Source organism: Meriones unguiculatus, chromosome 17 (genome assembly GCF_030254825.1).
Source record: "Meriones unguiculatus strain TT.TT164.6M chromosome 17, Bangor_MerUng_6.1, whole genome shotgun sequence".
NCBI classification, from domain to species: Eukaryota; Metazoa; Chordata; class Mammalia; order Rodentia; family Muridae; genus Meriones; species Meriones unguiculatus.
Genome location: NC_083364.1, coordinates 16,833,566 through 16,855,692, shown reverse-complemented (window position 1 = coordinate 16,855,692; position 22,127 = coordinate 16,833,566). Strand labels below are relative to the sequence as shown.

Here is a 22,127-nt window from a genome sequence, read left to right as displayed (position 1 = left end):
GAGATAGGGGTTCTTGGCTCCGTGAGACTGTCTCAAAAACAGGCAGGCTGGCACGATGGTTGGGTGGGTGAAAGCATTCTGCTGCCAGACCAACTGTCTGAACTAGGTCTCTGGATCCCACAAGGTGGCAGGAGAGAACCGGCTCCAGAAGTTGTCCTCTGCATGGATAGCATTGGCTCAGGGCTTGCGTTTCCGTGCACACGTGTGTGTGTGTGTGTGTGTGTGTGCTGGCCTTCTAGTCATGGCAATCCTCTAGCCTCAACCCTACCATGTCCGTCTAGATTTTTAGATTCATAGAAAACTTACAAACTGTTTGGAGAAGTTCTAAGTCGGCCACAGCCAGGAGCCATGTACTGTTTCATCTGCGTGTGAGATCTGCCAGTGCCGGAGCCCACCACTGTCCTGCACGCTGGCCAGGGGCCCTGCACCAGAGCCACGCTCTAACCCCGCTAACTGGAGGCCCCATACTGGGGTTCCCTCGCTTTCTCTCTGCTGTCCTTGCAATGCCAGCCCCACGAGGTGCTGGAAACTTAGCGCCCACCATCCTGGGTGGACTGTAACCTCAGGTGGGATGCGGTGCTGGGCTCTGACGAGGTCACAGGGGCCCCAGAATGGCATTAGTAGATGCTAAGAGAAAGATCCAGGTATGGCAGCAAACCACTGGATCCTTACATTCGAAGGGCCGAAGCAAGCAGGTCTCTGTGAGTTCGAGGCCAGCCTGGTCTACATATCAAGTCCCAGGACAGCCAGGGCTATATGTCTCAAGAGAGACAGAGACAAAAAAGACAGAGTGACTAAAGTGGGCTTCCTGGGATTCCAGGCCTCCCTGAGCTATGTCATGTTTGAGGTAAGCTTGGGACTAGAGAGGGGGAGGGGCAGCCGGCTAACTCAGGGGAAAGAGACACTTGCCAAGCCTGACTACCTAACTTCCTGACTACCTGGATCCCACACAGGGGAAGGCTTCCACAAGAAGCCCTGTCACACACACACATTCACACACACAGGTTTGCACACGCATATCCACACACACACTAAACAGTGCACTTTAGAGACGGTGGAATAGGGCTTGGTGGACAGGGCACATACAAGATTTTGGTTCGTCCTCAGCACTGCAGAAGTCCAGGGAATCCCAGGGTCTTTGGCCTCACGAGGTGTGGATGTGTGTTCCCTGCCTGGCCTCTGATATCATCTGACCCGTCCTGACCAAGCTGCTTCCTGACCCCTGACCTGCAGGAAGCAAGACGACTGAGCACTTCCTGTCTCCAGGCTCTGGGTAAATGCTGTAGCTCTGGCTGGTGGAGTGTGTCGGGTCAGTGTGTCGGGTCGCCTGACAGATTGGGGGGAATGAGGGCACAGATCGGGGCTTCATAAATTGCCATGGGTAAGAAGGTGGGAGATGGAACAGTAAGTGAGGAGGGGTGGAAAGGGAAGGCCACAGCAATGTGGGGCAGAGGTGGGACTTGGTGTCACTTCCCAAGTGGCACAGCACCAAACACAAAGTCCATTTACAGACATGCCTGGGTGTGGGAATGCTCACTTCTGCCTGAGGTTCCAGTGAGACACACAGGGCTGAGGTCCCTGAGATGTGCAAAGTGGAAAAACACCACTAGATGGTGCCAGGGAGCCTAGGGATGGGAGGGCTGGGGAGGGTCCCTGTGGACCAGGCCTTGAGGACATCCCCACCCCGATGTACAAGAGGTAGGCAGAGGAAGGAGAGGCCTCGCTGACTGAGGGGACAGTGGGTGATGTCTAGGAAACGTCCATTTTAATTGGGGATATTCCTGGTGTATGGGCTGGCCAGTACATAGGGTCTAGGATGCGCTGAAAATGACCTATCTGGTGTCAGAAGGTCTGAAGCGCTGAGAACAGGGCACGTGGGAGCCAGGATGTCGGGGCACTGACAAGGCAGGGGTGAGTGAGTCCTATCTGGCTTCTTGGCCCCTGCAAAGCCACCAGGTCATAACCGGAGGTGTAAGCCTCCAACTGTGGAGGGAAATGTGGGGTCAGGGCAGGTTGAAACACAGGACTCAGGGCTTTAAGGGGAGCTGAGGACTAACACACACACACACACGGAGACCACGGCCTTCTCCCCGCCAGCCAGCACTGCGCTTGGGCCGTCTACTTCCCTGGAAGCCGAGCTCCTGCCGCCAGGGCTCTTTCTGGCCACTCTGCCCAGAGGCCCTGGCAGCAATGGTCTCACACTTCGAATCCAGGGTCCCTTCTTTGGGTGGTCCTCATGGGCAGCACAACAGGCTGTAGCCTGAACCCAAACTCAGACCTGCCTGCAACCCAGGTTCTTTTTTTTTTTTCCCTTTGGAGGGGGAAGGGAAGCAGGGTTTCTCTGTGTAGCCCTGGCTGCCCTGGACTCACTTTGTAGACCAGGCTGGTCTCAAACTCACAGATTAAAGGCATGCGCCACCACTGCCCATCTTCCCCAACCCAATTTCAACAAAGACGGTAGAGAAGTCTGAGCCTGGAGGTTGCAAACAACGCTGCCTTGCTGTGCACATCCGGACAGGGCACTTCTGAGCCCAACTGTGCAGGACCATCCTGGCCCATGCATGCTGTCAGATGCAGGCGCTCAGGGTGACGCCCCATCTCATTCTGGCATGGCCCCGAGGGTGAGGGGCACCCATGTGTTCCACATCCAGTAATCCAACACCTGGCGGAGCTCCCATGGGGCCATGGGGCCGGCCCACTGCTGGCAGCGGCTCTGCCCTTGCTCCTGGTGGACCGAGCTTCCAAACAGCCCCCCTTGAGACCGTGGCATCCAGCATGGCAGCCAGGGCAGGAGTCTGCCCGTCCCTGCTCTCATCCCCACCACCCTCGGCCCTAATGAAGGTTTCTAGGTGGGGTGGTGGCCACACGGAAACCTGCTGCCAGCTCGGGGTGGAGTTAGTGCTTGGCTGGGTAGGACAGGGCCATGGGGCCGGGGCACAGCTGACCTGCCCGTCTTCTCGGGACTACACACGGAAGCCACTGAGCAAACGTGTCCCCACCTCCCAAACACCGCCCACCTTTTGCAAAGACTGTTGCTGCAGGGGAACCCACCTCCTGCTCACCAGAGGACACCCCAGAAACCATACAGAAGAAATAAGCAAGACACTGCCAGGGAAGGATGTCAACGCTCTGGGAGCTGAGTGTTCAAATCAGTCTTTCCAGAAGCTTCTATCGGGCTGACACAGGAAGCAACATGAAACCCAAGTGCACATGCCAGCCACACTGTGCAGTAACCATGACACATATGCATTCAAACGCATTTATAAACAAAATAATTAAAAAAATAAAAACCAAACATACACGTGTACACAAACAGAAACTTCCAGAAAGCGAGTGTTCGTAGCTGCCAGCAGGCTTCCGGTACGTTGACGACACCTGATCCTGCAGACTCCGGGCTGAAGGGCAAAGATCAGGACGCACAGATCAAAGTCACTCCTAGGCCTCTTGCTTCTGGCACACTGTCGCAGAGACCTCGGGCACGCTGCGGACTCAGCGCCGGCGCCGGCTCCTCTCTTCCAGGAGCTCATTGTCAAAGATCTCCTTCTCCCTTCAAGAAAAAGAGACTGCCTGTCGGACTCCAGGGCCAAGCGGGCGCCTGCCACCGTGGAACGAGTGGCGTGACGGAGGCTGGGCAGGGTGCATTCACGCACTAAAGAGGCCATGAGAAACAAAGGCGGTCTGCCACGGGGAGCAGCCAACAGGGCTGCCGGCGTCCCACGGCGCCGCGTTCTGGAAGCTCAGTCTGCTGCACTGACGGTGGGTAGAGAGGGCTACTGACTTCCACGCCGAAGAGCCTGCGACACTCAATTCTACCGCACTGGACAATCTGTGGGTCCCAGGTAGCCCAGGCTGGCCTTCAACTTTGGCCAGGTGAGCTGGGGCTGGAACCCAGGGCTCCATGCACACTGCTCTGACCACTGAGCATGGCTCCACGCTGCCATTTCACTGGGTGTCAAGATCTCCCATAGGCCAGGCAGGCCCTGAGCTTACAGCAACCCTCCTGTGCACACTACGGCACACTTTCTCTAACAAAATCGTTTCAGAAGCTGGACAGGTGGCTCAGGGCTTGAGACGATTTATAGATTTTTTTTTAATCTGCCTCCATGTATTTTATTATTTATTTGTGTGTATGTGAGTGTGTGTGTGTCAGATCCGCTGGAACTGGAGTTAGACAGTTGTGAACTGCCATGCGGGTGCTGGGATTTGACCCTGCGTCCTTTGCAGCCCGCGCTCTTAACTGCTGAGCCATCTCGCCAGCCCCCAACCTGGGGGATCTTAACAAGGATGTAAGTTCAGTTCTCAGCACCCACACAGCCACTCACAACCATCCATAACACGACTTTCAGGGGACCCAGGCCCTCTTCTGGCATCGGCAGGCCCCAGGTACACACGTGCAGGCAAAACACCCTGTTCATAAGCATAAACAAATTTTAAAACTATTATTTTGGACATGACTGGGCAGTAAGCACTTGCCTTGTAGGAGCAAGAACCTAGATTCATCCCAAGAACCATGTCAGATGACAAAGCGTACAGGCAGGCAGGCAGGCAGGCAGGCACACACACACACACACACACACACACACACACACACGCACACACGCGCGCACACACACACATGGACGCCAGGCAGTAAGGCCAGCTACTGTCTAGCCATCTCCACCGTGGTTTTAGAACCCGCTGAACCTGGCACTTGCTGACTAGGGTGCTGGAATTATGGGCGCAGGCAGCCACGGCCAGCTGTTTTCAGCAACGCCGGCACTTCAGAGGCCGAATGAGATCGGTCTTCTCGCCCAGGTAGGCGCCTCCTCTCCTCGCAAGTTCAGGGAGGAGAGCACTGGACAGCTGTACTAAGCATGGAGCCTTGACTGCTGCAGGCCCGTGTCTGTCCCGAGGCCCTTACTGGGGTCAGAACCCTGTACACAGGAGAGCTGCACAATCGGAGTGGGTCAGTGGGAGCCTCGACCTCACATGGCTGCTCTGAGCACCGAGAGGCCCTAGGCCAGGGCCCCGCTGGCCTCCTGGGGATGCTCTTATCTTAAGAGGCAACGCGCCCTGACGTTCCAGAGCCTGGCACGCGGCTCTGGACGGAGACCTGCGATTTGGCTGCGGTGGCGTCCTCTGCCTGTCACCGGCCTCCTCGCCCATGTAGGTCTGGCAGCATGCCCAGAGGTGGATTAGAGGCCCCGGGGCCACACAGCTCAGGAGGGCTGCAGGCCGACAGGAGAGGCATCTTCATTGCGCCGCGGGGCTGACGGCGATGTGCTCTCTTAATCGAGCTCGAGCACTGGCCGCACTGCAGCGGGCGGGGCCGAGCCCACACTCCAGAGGAGGAGATTACAGGGGTCTCGGGCAGAGCACGCGGCAGGCCAGGACTGCAGGGGCGGCAGCGGCCGAGCCCCAGGGCCCTGGCCTGCATCCAGCCTGACCTGCAGAGCAGCAGCCTGCAGACGTGGGCCTTCGTCCAGCCCCAGCTGACCACGCCGTAGCTGAGCAGACAGCAGCTGCATCAGCTGTGGACACAAGGCGGCGACGGCGAGGGGGCCTACCGGTAGCTAAGTGTCGGGCCACGGATGTATTTCTGCTCCGCCGTCTTGTAGTCTACGGACTCCACGGCGGCAATGGCGCAGATGATCGCCTGCGGAAGAATGGGGAGGGCTGTGGCTCAGTGAGCAGTTAGCCTGGCACACAGAAAGCCTTGGGTTCCATTCCCAGCATCAAGACCTGTGAAGGCCAAAACCACCCCGTTTTGTTTTCTTCAGACAGGGTCTCTCTGTGTAGCCCCGGCTGTCCTGGAGCTCACTCTGTAGACCAGGCTGGCCCGGAGCTCACAGAGATCGCCTGTCCCTGCTGGGATTAAAGGTGTGCACCACCACAGCCCAGCAAAACCACGCAGTTTCGAAGTTCTACACTGCAGTAGTTATGGCGTTTACGGGGCCTGGTATGATGGCCGGACCTGTTACCCACGTACTCCCGAGGCTGAGGCAGACACACCGCCTGTTCTGAGGCGAAGCCTGAGCCTCACGGCTAGCACACACACACCCTTGCCTTTATTTGTCAGTTTCTATGGCCACGCCCCACCCACAGCACAGGGGCACAGGCGGGCGGCCTCTCTAAGGGACCCACACTCGCTCGCTCCTCCCGGAACCCTAGCTACGGACAGAGCCCAAGCCTGGTGCTGAACATGAGAAAGGGGCGCCCACCTCAGGCAGCAGCACGTCCAGGATGAAGCGAATGCGGTCCCCGCTGCCGCTCGCAGGCACCTCCCCGTCCATGTCCCGGCAGATGCCCTGCAGGTACCCCACCACCTCGTCCAGCTGCGCCTCATCCTCCAGGTACGTCTCCACACACGTCACGTACTGGCCGGAGCTCAGGAACATCTTCAGCCACCGCGAGGGCTTGCGGCTGTGCAGGATGGCCCGCAGGTGGCTCTCGGCGCCCTTGGCCTTCACGATGTACTCCACCAACTTCTGGTTGGCTCTGTCGCGCGCAGCCCTGGAGCGGTCGGGCAGCACCTTCCTGCATGGCCGCCACTGTCCCGGCTGGCTGTCCCCTGCAGGCGCCTCAGGGTCCCCCTTGCCCAGCTGAGGAAACCTTGTCCCCAGGACGTCCTGCTGGATGGACTTGCGCACAGGGTAGCCTGCAAGGGGAACACACACCCGGAGCTTGCGTCATCCTCCGGCCTCAACCTCAGTCCCCCTCACCTAACCCTCCCCCGAGCTCCCATGGCCATGAGGAGGAACTCCTGGGGACCGCTGAGTGCGCCAGCTAAATGTCCCAGGGTGCCGGCAGCATTCCTCAGACACCCCCACCCGGCTCACAGCTGCACTCCTGACAGGATGCAGGGCACAGAGGCACCTTGGCGCAGGCACCGAGCACAGCAGGAGCCTCGGGAAGATGCCTCTCAAGGACCAAAAGCAGACCCCATGCTGAAGAACACGTTATACTCACTGATATCAGCAGCATAATACTCCAAGAACGACCCAGCGAAAGAGCCGCAGCCTGCAGAGAGAAGGCTGGGCTCAGACCTGTGCCCTGCCGCTTCTGGGGCTCCACTCCTGCCCAGGGGCCTCCTGCCACTGCCCCCGGAAGGAGCTGCCAGGGGTTCAGGTGGCAGTCAGTCAGCACATAGAGACGTGCTGTGTAGGGCCTCCAGTCAGGAGGCCGCACCTGCCCCCGCCTTCCACAGGGACAGTACCGTCAACCAGGCTGAGGGGAGCAGTGTAGGGCTGGGAGCACACTCACCTCACCTCGGCCCTCCATCCTGCCCTCAATAGGTGCCAATGCCATGGTACCCCGCCCTCAGGGCGCAGCCCACATACCAAGGCGCACCCGGTAGTCCGTGATAAGCGAGACACACCAGCCGATGGCCTGGGCGAAGTCCTCTTTGGCTCTGTCCTACGAAGCCCAAAAGCTGGGTGTGAGAGGGCTGAGAACCTTGGTTTCCTAGGCTCCCAGGCTTGGGTAGGTGCATGTGGCCTGGCCCACAGAAGGTATGACAGGTGGGCACTTTCAGGCTTCCGCAAGCCAGTGAACAACTGACCGTTTCGGTCTTCAGCCAGGGTCTCGGGTAGCCCAGGCTTTGTGTGTAACCAGGCCTAGCCCTCGATGCCTAAGCCTCCTGACCTGGGTTCCAGCCACACACACACACACACACACACACACACATACACACACACCCGTCACCTTGGATACTGTGTCCCACCCCAGGTCTGTGTGTGTGATCGCACTGCAGGCAGCCAGGGGCCGACACAGGCACCTTCCTTGCACACTCACGCCTTTGTTGGGACAGTCTCCCACCGAACCTGGCTGCTCAGTGAGCTCTAGGGGTGCTCTGGTCCCCGTTTCCCCAGTACTGGGGTACAGCCTCACATCTCTTTCAAGAGGGTTCCGTAACCTCGCTCTGGTCCTCATACCAGCGCACTTTCTGACTGGATGTGTAATGAGCCACATGACTGGACTGCGTCCACAGCCAGCAGCACCCGCCTGCCGTCCCCTCAATGTCTCCCCAAGGTGCCTCTCCGAGGGACGGACCAGAAGGCCATGCACGGGAGCCCTGACACCCAGCTGCTCACGGCAGATCACCGCCCCCCAATCTGGTGGGTTTGTGTTTGTTTTCCCAGACAGGGTTTCTCTGTGTAGCCTTGGCTGTCCTGGACCCACTTTGTAGACAGGCTGGCCTCCACCTGCCTCTGCTGAGATTAAAGGCCTGTGGTACCACGCCAGGAATAAAGTCTGGTGTTTTGGTTTGTGTCAATAGGGACAAAATAATTTTTCCTGGCCAGGGAGACAAAGGTCATTCAGGATAACAAGTGTGAACCTGCAGAAGCACGGAAACGCAGACGTGGTAGTGCAGGTGAGGTCTGGCACTCTAGGGTGAGACCGGGTGCGCAGACGGGCTGGTGAGCCTAGGGTCCCTGGGGCCTCCAACAAGGGGCCAGAACCAACGCCAGACGCCGTCCCCTGACCTCCAGCGAAGCCTCAAGCACACACACCTTCCCACGTGCACATGCTCGCGGAGACAAACCAAACCAAGGTGACAATACTGACAGAACGGTGCAGTCACACACACACACACACCTGAAAGCAAAGCTGCCAACATCAACAAAGCACAGGTCACCACCTACCAGCAGCGCGTGCTTTTCCTTGCAGTCAAAGTGCTTGAGCCTTCGCAGCGACACAGTGATTCTTGACAGAGCAGAGACCATGGTCAGCACGGGCCGCCTCAACCCAGAGGAGGCGCCCTCCTCTGAGACTTACCCCTGCCCTGGGCTGCAGCACCTCTGTGGCACTGGGGACCCAGCTCCCTACCCCAACCAGCCACCCACAGGTGCACACAGGTAGCCAGGGTCACCTTCCGGAAGGCGCCTGACAGGGCTGAGGGCTGGGGAACAGGCTGGTCAGCTCATGTGTGCTGCTGGCGGGGGTGAGCACCCTTAGGCAAACTGGCCGGATCCAGCTCAGTAAGAACCATACTCTACTGAAGGCGTGTCCCGGGGCAGCGTGCAGGCACAAGGGTCTCAGCTACCTGCTCCAGCCATCTGGCTGAGGCACCGAGTGGCGCTGGGCACACTACGGTGTCGGCAGCTCCGTCAGGGGCCCTGCAGAGCTTTCCACCCCTCCCAGGCCCTAGGCGTCAGATCACTAACCCTCGGCCCTTGGGGTTCATGTTGCCCTCAATGAAGAGCACGCTGGCCTTCTTGTCTCTCCGCCGAACGCTCTTGACCTGTGGGCAAATTGGGACAGCACAGAATGACAAGGGGCAAAGGCGGAGCGCCCTCCGAGGTCTTCTCTGGGCCTGGGCTGGCCATCCTAGTGCTGGGAGGGGGGAAACTCGGGCTGCAGGGCCCACCGGCCCACTGCTTGCCCCGGCTCTGTGGTGCTAAGAGATGAAATCCACAGTTCTCCATTTGGAGCTTGTTCTTCCATCTTATATACACAAGTGCAGCAGGCGCCTGTGGAACCCACAGACCCCCTCAAGCATCACCTGAGCTTCCACCTTACCTGAGACAAGGTCTGTCAGTGCAACTGCTATGCCACACTGGCTGACAGTTTCCAGAGGGCCTGCAGTCTGCTTCCCTTCTCCCCAGACTGAGCTCGGCTCAGGCCCTCGTGCTAACACAGCAAGCAGTGGGCCCGCTGAGCCCTCCCACCCGTCCCGCTTTGTGTTCGGAGTCTTCCAGAGCACGAGCCGGCCTTGAACTCTGGCTGAGGATGCCAGGCTCCTATCGTGGTCTCTCAGTAACAGGCTGTGTTGCCCCTGCCTGTACCTCTCTGCCGAACCACCCCGTCCCTGGCTCTGCTGGGTGGAAGCTGTCCAGTAGGGAAGCACAGAAGCTCTGGTGTGAAGGCCACTGAGACCCTCTCCCGGGGCCATGGAGGAGACTGGCAAGCCTCTTTCTGAGCAGCCAGCTGGTCCCCAAGACAACACGCCTCAGCCTAACCCTGTGCCTGGAGACAGTCAGGCATGAGGACACACTACAAACAGGCGATTTTAAGAACGGCAGAAAGGGAGGGTGCAGGGCAGGCCTGAGGGACACCATACCAGATGAAGCCACTCAGATTCCAGCTGCTTTCACCTCAGGCCTCTGTCAGTCTCTGCCACTCTTTTGGGACAGGGTCTTGACTTCGCCATGCTCTGCCTTAGTGCTGGGATGACCGGCCAACAGCACCGTACACACTCAACATTCCAGAATTAAACACTTGACAAAATTTAACTGGGGCTTGGACTGTGGCCCCGGTGGCACTTCTCTAAAGCTAGAATATTCTGGGCCCTGATCTCTACCCTTAAAGAATGGAGACAAGAGCTGGGCACTGGTGGCACACGCCTTTAATCCCAGCACTCAGGAGGCAAAGGCAGGCAGATGTGTGAGTTCAGGGTCAGCCTGGTGTACAGAATGAGTTCCAGGGAAGCCAAAGCTACACAGAGAAACCCTGCCCCCAAAACAAAACAAAAAATCAGAGACAAGACATAAACCCATCAAATGACCCAGATGTGAGGCTAGCATCCCGGGGCACGGGGGAGACACAGGGTGGGGGGTCCCCACCCACAGCAGGGGCTGCAGCGCAGGGCGCAAATGTGGCCAATCCACTGGGGGACTGCGACCTGCGTGGAGACGGTCATGTGTGGCAGGTGCACTTACCACGGCTGGCCAGAACGGGTACTTTTGGTATTTGAGCCAGACCAGCATTCCTACTTCAAATGATCGCGGTTCTACAATTAAGACAAAGGAAGGGAAGAGTCAGATCCACCTTCAACAACTACAGTCTAGACAGAAGAAAAAAGAAAACCCACACTCACTCGTCACGGCATTGTTTAAGCCCAAGTCTAGCGCCACCGACCCAGGGAACCCAGACAGCTGGGCGGACCCAGAACGGGCGTCTGAGTGCCCGTTGGGACCATGCATGTGTCCCTGTTGATAAACGTCCTGTGGCAGGAGCTGAAGCCAGCAGCAGGATGAGGAGTTCCACTGCAAAGCCCCCTTCTCTACGTCTAACGCCCTCGAAGAGCAGGCATTTAGATGCCTGTGTCCACGCCTGCTAGGTGCAGCTCTGCACCAAAATGCAGAGAACAGAGTCACCCTCCTCAGAGTGCACCGTCCTCCCGAGGAGCACCAACTTCTGAGACCCCGAGGAACTGAGCTCACGAAAGGCAGAAAACATACGCTCTTAGAGGAGAAAACGTCATTCTTTGCTTTTTGTTTGAGACAGGGTCTCTCTATGTGGCCAGGCTGGCCTGGAACTCAGAGATCTGCACGTCTCCGCCTCCCGGCTGGGATGACAGACATGCACTGTGCCTGGTTTACGGGGTGCTGGGGCTGGAAGCCAGGGCTTTGTCCACGCTAGACAAGTTCTCTACCATGGAGTCACAGCCCTGCCTTCGTTAGTTACTGTTAAGGCAGGATCTTATTACCAGGCCCAGTCTGGCCTTCAACTTGCAGGGATCCCTCTGCCTCCGCTGGGTTTTCTGCGGAAAACTTTACATTTTCTGCTTGCCGGGAGCCCCAGGCTGAAGGACTAGTGCAGACTGTTAAAGCTTTAGCACAGGAAAACCAGCAGGAAGTGGACGGGGCATCACCATGCCTCCCACCACGGAACCCAGAGGCTGTGACGGGCTTCTTGCAGCCAGAAGGCACTGAGGAAGGTCACAGCCCACCCATTGTCACTCAGACAACCCTAGCTGGGAACTGCAATTGTCATGAGTTTGGAGTTGGGGGTTAGGAAGGACACAAAAGACCCGAAAGCGAGGAAGCTGGGTCCCTCTGCAGCCAATATGCCCACTCTTCAGATCTGACCCAAACAATGAGGACGTGTGAGGAACAACCCCCAGCACCCAAGCCCTCCTGACAGTCTGGATCCTCAGCGGGGCTTAGCCCAGGGTACTCAGAGACTACTTAGACCTGGACTCACACCACTAAGAAGCAAAGGGAGGTGAGATGGGACCTGGCGCTCTGAGGGTCACCAGCCCAGCGGCCAACAGCCCCTCAGCCTGCCCCACAGGGCGCTGTGCCCCACCTCAATGTGCAGCTGGCTAGGACAGTCCTTGGGTCCCACAGTGGCTGAGCTGTCCCACTGTGCACTCAGTATCCCTGACTCGCACGCCACCCTCGGCACACTCCATCCATGAACACTCTCAAGGAGAACCTATTCTCTGGATGGACATGGGTCCCCGTACCACTGGTAAAGGTAGCTCTGCCCAACTGAGGGCAAAGGAGCTTGCATCATTCCTCAGTGTGCCTGGGAGGGGCCAGGACAAAGGCTGGCTTCCATGCTGGCTGGTTCTCTCTCCTGAGTCCTCTGCCTCCCTCCACACAAAGCACGTCAGAGAGGGGAAGACAAGGTTCTGAACAGGCCTCAGGTCAGCCAATAGAAATTGTGTGTGGTGTGGTGGCTCATGCCTTTAATCCCAACACAAGGGTGGGGCCAGGGGGGGATACCAAGGAACCAGCCTTATCTACACAGCAATTTCCAGGCCGGTTAAAAGCACAGTGAGACCCTGTCTAAAAACAAAAACAAAAGCAAAAAGCCCCAGCAATGCCAAACAGCTAAATGGCTTTATGGGGTGCGCATAGGGTGGGGTCCCCCAGCGTTCTGTCAGATGCCACAGCCTCTTACCGTGATACAGAAGTATCCGGGGAGGCTCCTCCTCTTCCTCCTCCTCCTCCTCCAGCAGGGACTGGACGGACTTGAGCCCTGTGGACTCTTCTGAGGACACAGGATCTGCTGAGACAGGGGGACACCCCTCGATGGCCACCACTTCACCTTGCAAAGGGGTGAAGGACAAAACGCTGCTCGTGACAAAGGACAGAGCCCTGCGCAGACTTCAGCTAGGTGCCCCTGTGACCAGAATGGGGTTTGCCTCTCTTTAAAAATGTCCTACCCGCGTCTGTGTGTGTACAAGCTTGAGCTTGCAGGGGTTTTTGGTGCGGGCCTGTGTACAGGAACACAGGCCCACGCACACATGAGTGCATGCATCTTATTTATGCCGGCTTATGTGTGTTGTGTGCCTGCGCGTGTCTGTGCATGCGTGTGCAGGTGCATATGTGTGAATGTGTCTGTGTGCACGCACATATGTACATTGGAGCAGACGTACAGTACAGCTCTGGAGTCAATTCTCTCCTTCCACCCTGTTGGTTCCTGGGATCAAATTCAGGTCATCAAGCTTGGTGGAAAGCGCCCTCACCTACTGAGCCACCTTGCTGGCCCCTGCACTGTTATTGTTTAAATTCTGATGCGAGGGATGAACACAGTGTCTCGCTCTTGCCAGGCAAGCACTCTAACTCCGAGCTCTAGCCTCGAGTACATCTTAAAAAACTAAAAAATAAAAACGGGAGAAGCAAAGGGCCGTGCTCCTAGTGTGGAAACCCCAGGAGGTGACCTCTCTGACAGGTGGATACACAGAGAACAGGCCCCCAGAACCAAAGGGGGACTATCCAGGGCCAGGGCCAATCCCCCTCAACCTAAGATACCTGCCGCTCCCTGCAGCCCACCACCAGGCCCAGTCCAGCCTTGTGAAGGGTCCACTATGGCCCACACCAGCCCACACTCCATTTCTGAGCCCTCTGGCCAGAGCTCAGGGGGTTACAACAGGTTAGAGGGGACCAGCCCTGGCTGCAGCCACACACAGGTCTCCGAGTGACCTCTGTGACCTCCGGGCAGCTCCGGACACTGGGCCTCCTAATCCCCTCAGCAGGCCCCTTCACTTACTCTTAACTCTGCGATGAGCAAGAGCAACACAGAAATGCTGAGCAGGGATCCCTCCCGGGGCCACCAACTGCCATCCCAACTCTGCCCGGGCTCCCATGCTACTCAAACACAAAGACAAATATCTGGGAGGAGGACCACTCTGCCTGAGGGCAGACGGGAAGACCTGGGACTCTGAGCCCGGTACAAGCATGGCCACACCTCAGAACCCCACGGCAGGCAGCCCTGGCCACGGTTACCTTCCTCTGCTTTGTCACTGTCTCCAGCGCTGCGAAGCATCGTGACCTCCCCAGAACGGCTCCCAGGGGAGGGCGCTGCCCCAACAGTTCTAGTCCCCAGCTGCCTGGTGGGTGGGTTCTGGCCTGAATCCAAGCGTGGCCTCTTTGCGGAGCGTTCTCTGCCTCTGTCAGAGGCTGGGGGCAGCCCACTGCCTGATGACATGACCCGGTCACAGCCTTTGACCGAGGCACAGGGACCCTCCTCCTGGGTTTGAGGGGGCAGCCTAGGTGAGGCTGGGCTCACACAGCTAGCTTGACCCTCGCTCTCTGCAACACCCTCTCCCTTGGAAAGGCTAGACCCTGTTCTTCGGTGCCGGGTAGGTTTCTCTCCCAAATTTCTCCGCCTCTTATTGGTTGTGCCCTCCTGACCACGGTCCAGCCGTGACCCAGAACCATCTTGGGAGCCATCTGCAGTGCGGGAAGGCGCTGGGGTTCTCGGGGTTCCGCTCTTTGAGAGAGCTGTCTTGTGGTCCGCTTTGCACCCAGGTTTCTCTTCAAATGCAGACAACCCTGACAGGCTTTGTGGCATGCAGCCCCACCTCCTCTTGGGTGCACACTGGGCGACCACATCTTGACCATCTTCACCGAGAACGGATGGGGACGGAGCACGGGAGGCCGAGACCGGAGAGGCCGAATCTGCAAGTGCCTTCTCTTTCTGAGACAGTGTGGTCCCATCTTCCATCAGACGGCTTTCGGGACTCAGGCTGCCTCTCTCGTTCAAGACATCCAGGGCCACACGCAGGGAGCGCCGGTAGGTCAGCTCCTCGAGGGGGGTAGCCGGGACTTCGTTCTGAGAGGCTGTGGAGACGAGGATACGCACAGTGAGGGCTCCGAGTGGGTGCCTAAGACTATCGGAGCCCTGCGGCAACAGACTGGGTGAAAACCCCAAGTACCTGGCACCTGCCCCCCCCCCCAACCCACAAGCAGGCCTGGCACTCCTTAGCTGTGTCCCCGAAACAATATGTTCACTCAGGGCCTGAGGGCAGAACACCCCCAGCCTGACCTCGGCCTGACTGGCTAAATGCTAAGCCCTCGAAGTCCCGAGCCACCACTGCAGAAACCTAGGTGGATGGCCCCCACACGCAGCACTGTTCTCTTGCCCGGCCGGCAGGGACCACTTCCCGCCTGCCGGGTGCCCCGCCTCCCTCTTTCGGACCCGAGCTTGGCCCCTGCTTAACAAATACTAAAATGTGTTCACAGGGGAGCGGCTCCCTGGCACTCCTGGCCAGAGCCACATGCCTCGGCTCTAGAAGCGAAGCTGTCGGCACAGCCCACAGCTGCCCTGAGCAGCCCGGGCTCCCGCACCTGACACCCTGGCTTGGGCTGCCCTGGGCCTGTCTTCGCTGCTGTGACTCACTCTCTCAATCTGAGGGGAAGGCGCTGCTGACGCCTGGCTCTGCTGGCTCTGCTGACTGGAACCCTCGCCACGTATGCCTGTGCACAAGGACTGTAGCTCAGCCACAAGAGGAAATGGTGCTGGGCGCTGAACTGAGGCCCTGCACACACAAAGGAAGCCGAGTCCCAGCCGCCATGCAGCCCGGCCCGGCCCACCCACAGCACCTGCAGAAGACATGGAGCCATCAGCGTGGAAGCTGCCGCTCTGTCCCTGCTTGCCTGGGCTTTAAGTGACAACTTGTCAATTTATGTATGTATGTACGTATGCCATGCACGCATGCCTATCTGTATGTATGTTATACATGCATGTGTATGTCTGTAGGTTATATATGCGTGTGTGTGTGTTATATATGCATGTGTGTGCGTCTGTATGTATGTTATGTATACAAATGTGTGTGTCTGTGTTATGTGTGCATGCTGTGGTCCCAGGGACTGAATACAAGGCTTCACGCGAGCAGAGCAACAGCCTCAGCCCAGTATTTACCACTGAGAAGGTTGAGCCATAGTCTGCAGCCAGGCTGGTCTGGGACATGGAACTCCACTGACCCTGCCTTCCTAGTCCTTCCTGACCCCGCACTTCAAGACTATTTCTATGCCCACACTGTGAGCTCTAGGGTTCCAGGGACAGAGGGTTCTATGCTCCTGTGGTTCAGGTGCCCTCTCCTGTCCTCCTTGCCCATCGCAAGACTCTCGGGTGGCCCCATCTGGTTGGTCTGCTTTCGGTCAGAGGTCTAAGAAGCAGCTGACTGGTGTGTGGAGGACCCTAGCTAGACCCCAGGAGTGGGGCCAACCCGTGGTCCCAGCCCTAGAAAGGCCAAGACTGCAGCAGGAGACTCTAACTCAAGAGCTAAGGGACAAACACAAAGGAAGCTGGGACAGACACATCCCAGAAGCTGGGATGGAGGTCGGTGGATGGTTTCCATCCCCACAGCTGCCTGAACAGAAAACCCACGTACGTGAGACAACAGAGATGGCCGGGGGGCAGGGCTGTCTAAAAGGCTTTAAAGAGCAGATGCCAGGCTGGGACTACAGTACCTATTCTGCACAGGCCCTGGGTTTTGTCCCCAGTATACATGTACGAGGGGTGGTGGCGGTCACCCATCACCATGGCATGGGGAAGTGGAGGCAGGAAGATAGGAAGGAGTTCAAGGTCAGCCTTTGCTTACATAGCGATTTCAACACCAACCCAGGCTACGTGAGACCCTGTCTTAAAAGGAGGTGGGAAAAAAAAGCGAGCATATACATATTTCCTCCCGTGAGGTTCCCTGTAACAAAGTGGCGCGCAAAAACTAGGCCTGTGGCCGTGGCACCGCACCGCGCGGCCTGGCTGGAGCCCTTACCCAGGAAAGCGGCAATGTTCTCGATGTGTGACTTCTGCAGCGCCTCCACAGCAGAGCTCTTCACCTGGATCCTGCGCCAACAACGAGCGGGTGAGTGCCACCACCCTGCCACCCGACTGTCCAGATGTCCCCCGCAACCTTCCACTCACACCAAAAAGTCACACACCGAAGGAGGACAGGGAGGGGCAGTCTGCCCAAGGTAACAGGCACAGCCAACCAAGGTGGATACAGCTTTCTCTTTCTTTCTCTCTCGCTCTTCTCTTTTTTTCCCCCCCTCTTTCAAGAAAGAAAAGGTCGGCTGGAGTTAAGAGTAAAAATAAATTCAAATTGGGACTTTCATGAGGCAAATCCGACTTTCAACTGCACAAATAACTCCTTTGTTAGGTTTTCCGAGTAGCCGCTAATGTCACCGAGAGCTGTTTACAGCCCAGCAGGCGCGGTTTAGTTTAAAAGGACGCACTTTCCTTTTAAACTCAAGTATTCAATTACCTTCCCTGCCGCAGGGAGAGCGGGAGCTGGGGACTCTCTCGAGCGGTGGTGGGCTCTGAAGACGTGGCAGGAAGAAGCCGGCCAGGGGGGACCCGGGAGACGGGTGGCCAGTGGACTCTTCAGAAGTAAAGATGTTGACAGGGGACCAAACCACAAGCCCACACCCACAGAGTCCTTGCAGATGACCCATGAGGGGTCAATCAGGTACAGGACCACGGAGTCCTGCTACCCATCTGCCTTTACAGTGCAAAAAATATTGTTTTCTCTTGGTGGAGAAGTGGGGTTGGCGCATCCAGATCAGAAACAAGATATGCTGGTCCTTGGTGGAGGGGAGACCCCATCCTGGATTTCTGGGAATCGTTTCTATTTATTTGCCCTTGAGACCCCTCTTTCCCTGCAGATCCCTATGCCTCATGTAAGACCTTCAACTTGAAATTGGTGTCCTTCAACTTCAAATCCATTGTCCTCCCCACAAGGCTATTAGTGTGGAAAGACAGAAGCAGAGAATGAATGAGCCCAGTGGAAGCAGGCTTCTCTCTCTTTTGTGAAAAGCACATTAGAAACCCCAGATAGAAGGGGAAAGATAGTATTAGGAAAAAAACAAAATCCAAAAACAAAACAAAACAGAAAAACCACACTTAACTTTTCCTTTAGCGAGAGTATTTGAACATCTAGAAATAATTCCTTTTTTCTCTTGTTTTTCGCTGAAGTCTCAGTTCTGGCCAAAACCTACATGTAAAAAAAAAAAAAAAGAAAAAGAATTCTTGTCATGGCAATGTGCAGGGACAGACAGTGGCAAGCCTTTCCCAACACCCAAGCTCCTCTAATCCAGGCGAAACTGAGGCCGCTGCCCCCACAGCCACCCCGCTGCCCCCACAGCCACCCCGCTGCCCCCCAGCCACCCCGCTGCCCCCACAGCCACCCCGCTGCCCCCACAGCCACCCCGGGTTAGGGCAGGGATCTAGCACTTCCCACCGACTTGCTAGAAAGCACCCCAAACACTAGTTACGCCATGCCTGGGAGCGCCTAGCTACATCTTCCCTGAAGTCACAGCCTCTGTGCCTTTTTTAGCAGACTTTTTTGTTGTTGTTGTTCCTTAGCGTGAAAAATAATTAAAGATAATTCTGAATGTAGGGCCTCCTAAGCGCCAGACCAAAAGCCTGCTGAGTGGCGGGAACCCCGGGCCGCGTGCCAGCAGACCCAGGCGCCAAGCATTCAGGCTCAGCCCTTTCTCCCAGAGTCACTCCAAGGAAACGGACCCTGACAAAGACTTTATTGTCACCCACAGCCATTTCTAATCCCAGAAATGAAGAGAGCAGGGATGTCACCTTTGCAGGCCACAATCGCTTCTCCCATCGGCACAGGACGTATTTGGCATCCGTCATGACTCAGAACTGGGGCAAGACAGGAGTCTCGGGGCTCACGGTACCGCAGGGCCTGACGCCAGAGGTCCCTGCAGGAGAATGTGCATGGGTTTTACCAAGGCTTTGCTTGCATTCCCTGAGACTCTCGGGGACACAAGCTTCCCGGGCAGAGGCTGCCTTCCCACACACCTAAGGACACACTTCAGCTCGGAACCCGGCCCTGAGAGGTTGGGCAAAAAGCCAAGGGACAGCCAGGTGCAGGCCATACCCTGGAACTTGGGGAAATGGCTCCTTTTCCAGAAATAAAATTCAACAGATTCCCTCTTCAAGGTTGCAGCCAGAACATCTGACAGGGCCCCTATAGCAGCAGTGTTTTGAGCAATCAAAGCTCACAGCCCTCCCTGCCTTAGGCCTGAAGGAAGGGTAGCTGCAGTCCACAACTCACAGAGCACTCACGGCTGCCCCGTTCCCTGGAAGGACAGGGACAGATGCAGGCGTTCCTGACAAGACACCCCTGGCAGGGGCAGCCAGGGCTGTGGACAGAAATGGAAAGATGGGGGAGGGGAAACCAAAGCAGCAGGAAGGACAGCAGGGACAAGGGGACATGGCAGCAGAAACAAGGGTTTACGTAGTAGAAGGGTTCACAGAAGCGGGGACAGGGACTACAGGCAGCAGAGTTGGGGATCACAGGGTTTCTAGCACGAATGGGAGCTCATCAGAGCAGGGTGGGGGTTCAGGAAGCAAAGATGGACTCCGCAGCAGTTATGAGAATTCAGATAACAAAAGATGAGGCTCAGGTAACAGAGACTGGGGTTGGGGCAGCGAATATGAGGCCCCACAGCAAGTGAGGTGGTTCACGGAGGAGAGGCAAGCGGAAGAGGAAGGGACCTGCAGCATGGACCAGGGTCACAGAAGGGAGGACATTCAGGATGCAAAGATGGGGTCTACATGAGGGACTGAGCTTCAGGCTGCAGAAACAGGAGTTCAGCAGGAAATACAGGGTTTGCAGCGATGATGGGAGGTCAAGTTACAGGGGGTGTAAGATGCAAACACTGGTATTCTGACATGAAACTTGCAGTTCACAACAGGGACAGGGTTTGAGCAGCAAATCTGGGGTTTGGACTGCAGAGCCGGGGTCCAAAGGGAAGAAATGGAGGTTTCAGGCAGGAAATTCAGAGTTCTTAGCAAGGGCACAGATTCAAGCTGCAGAGACGGGGTACCAAGCAGTACATTCACAGTTCAAGCTGCAGAGAGGGGGATCGAGTAAGAAATGTTGGGTTCACACTGCAGAAGTGGGGGGATCGGGTTAATATGGGGCTTCCAGCAGGAAATTCGGGATCTCAGCTGGGGCACGGGTTCAGACTGCAAAGAGGGGAGATAAGGTAGAAAACTCGGGGCTAAGGCGCAGAAGAGAGGTATCAGGCCGGAAATACGGGGTTCGGGCTGCAGAAAATAGGGATCAGATGGCCGGAAATACGAGGCTCTCGGAGGAGATGGGGGGCTCAGACTGCAGAGAGGGGGAGTCAGGTTAAAAAAATACAGGGTTCGCAGCAGGAAACTGGAGGTTCTCAGCACCCGCGGGCCTCTGCCGCACATGGGCCCTGCGCAGAACCGGACGCGGCCCAGCCGCCGCCCTTCCCCAGGCTCGCCGCCTGCGCCCCGCCCGGCCCTCCCCAGGCCGCAGGGGGCTCACCCACCCCCAGGCCGTCTGACGCGGCGTCCGAGCCTGAGCGACCAGGCCGCAGCGGTCCCAACGGCGGAAGCCCGCCCGCCAACCGCCGCCGCAAGCCCGCGCGCTCACCGCCTCCTCCGCCGCGCAGATCCCCGCGGGCTGGGGGCGGGGTCTGACTCACAGCGGTCACAGGCCCCGCCCACGCCACCGCCCAATGGGAGGTGCGTACCTGCGCCTCGGCCCCGCCCCCAGGCGCGCGCGGCCTCGTGCGGGCCACGCCCCCGCCTCCCAGCCACGCCCTCCACCACCTTCCCTCCCGCCCATCAACTCCTGTTCGCTCTAAGGGGCCCCCTACCCCCGACCCCGGGCCCGAGGCAGGGTGGACTTCGCCGCCCGCTCCAAGGCCCAGTCCTCGCTGCTGCCCAATGAGAGGATGGAGCCTACATCTTGGTCCCGTCCACAGAGCACAGAGGCCACGCCCCCAGCTTGCCCACCGCCTGCGGTTGTGCCTGTGGGGCGCTGTGGGAAGACAGGGGTCTTGGAGACGCAAAGGCCTCAGCAGCGCCTCACAGACTTCTAGTACACTCCAGCTTCTGGGGTGACCCGATTCCCACCCGAGAAGCAGGTTTCCCACCTCGTGGAAAAGGCCATCCAGGGAGCATGGCCCTGTCCCGGAGTTGAAATAGGCTGTGAGGGCACCTCCTAGGTCCCCTAGTGTCCTCGAGCCAAACCGGTGACGCGGTGGGGCTGCATCCAGGACCTCCATGGGCTTTTTTAGAACCGGAAGCTTCCAGCTTGGCTGCCCAGAATGAGGCTATGACGCAGGATAGCAACACTGCAAGAAGATAGGGGCATAAAGTTGGTCCATAGTCTCTGTGTAGCCCTGGCTATCTGGGACTCACTGCACACCAGCCTGGCCTGGAACTCAGAGACCCGCCTGCCTCTGCCTCCCATGTGCTGGGATCAAAGGCGTGCGCTACCAGCGCCCAGCTGACAGGGATGTTTACTGCCCTCTGTACAGATGGCGAATGAGCTGAGATGGTCCCGGAGGTGAGGCGGTGCGCCTGTACCCTGAGTCCCGCCTGCCTGCTGTCTCCGCCCTCCAAGTTCCACCGGGTTGGGCATCACAGGCCCAGAAGCTCCGGTGGCAATCCTAGGGTCCCCCGGCAGCACTGGCCAAGGCAGGGCACAGGTCCCTAGTTCTTCGGGTCGCCAAGCATTACTGGCCTGCTTGAGCTTGGAGACTGTGAGTGCTGAAGGGGATGTGGGGTGAGCTGTGGGAGGGAGTGGGGGAGTGAGTGGTATCAGCAGGTGAGTGGCTGAGTGGGGGGTTAGTGGGGTGTGTGTGTGTGTGTGTGTGTGTGTGTGGTGTGGTGTGGGTAAGTGGTCAGAACAGGGCAGGGGTGTGAGTGGTGTGTGTGTGTGTGTGTGTGTGTGTATGTGTGTGTGTGGTGTGGTGTGGGTAAGTGGTCGGAGAAGGGTGGGGGTGTGAGTGGTGTGTGTGTGTGTGTGTGTGTGTGTATGTGTGTGTGTGGTGTGGTGTGGGTAAGTGGTCGGAGAAGGGTGGGGGTGTGAGTGGTGTGTGTGTGTGTGTATGTGTGTGTGTGGTGTGGTGTGGGTAAGTGGTTGGAGAAGGGTGGGGGTGTGAGTGGTGTGTGTGTGTGTGTGTGTGTGTGTGTGTGTGTGAGTGGTGTGGGTAAGTGGTCGGAGCAGGGCGGGGGTGTGAGTGGTGTGATCGGAAGGGCAGATCTCTGAGCAAGGCTGTTTCACACTTGGAAAGCAAGGCAGAAACAGTGAGAACCAGATATGGCAATGCAAGGGCTGTGCTAACCCAGTCGCCGGTTAACCAACTAACCCGTTCAGCCGTTCACCCCTCTAACCGCTCACC

General features: G+C 57.7%; 1 protein-coding gene across 4 annotated transcripts; it reads right to left on the bottom strand.

Moving 5' to 3' along the window:
* Positions 1–3,245: 3,245 nt before the first annotated feature.
* On the bottom strand, positions 3,246–20,425 carry Pwwp3a (PWWP domain containing 3A, DNA repair factor). Of its 4 annotated transcripts, none has more exons than XM_021641904.2 (14): positions 20,369–20,425; positions 18,532–18,656; positions 17,847–17,932; positions 16,715–16,785; positions 13,941–14,777; positions 12,613–12,720; positions 10,641–10,711; positions 9,147–9,223; positions 8,625–8,685; positions 7,320–7,395; positions 6,949–6,999; positions 6,201–6,637; positions 5,547–5,635; positions 3,246–3,547 (listed from the first exon to the last, which is right to left on the bottom strand). In XM_021641904.2, exons 2-14 carry the CDS (start codon positions 18,586–18,588, stop codon positions 3,490–3,492), a joined length of 2,079 nt encoding a protein of 692 aa, XP_021497579.1. In that variant the 5' UTR covers positions 18,589–18,656; positions 20,369–20,425; the 3' UTR covers positions 3,246–3,489. The 4 variants fall into 4 exon arrangements, with proteins under 4 accessions (XP_021497579.1, XP_021497581.1, XP_021497580.1 ...); XM_021641906.2 differs by having other exon boundaries at positions 12,613–12,717; XM_021641905.2 differs by having other exon boundaries at positions 20,265–20,402.
* Positions 20,426–22,127: the final 1,702 nt, after the last annotated feature.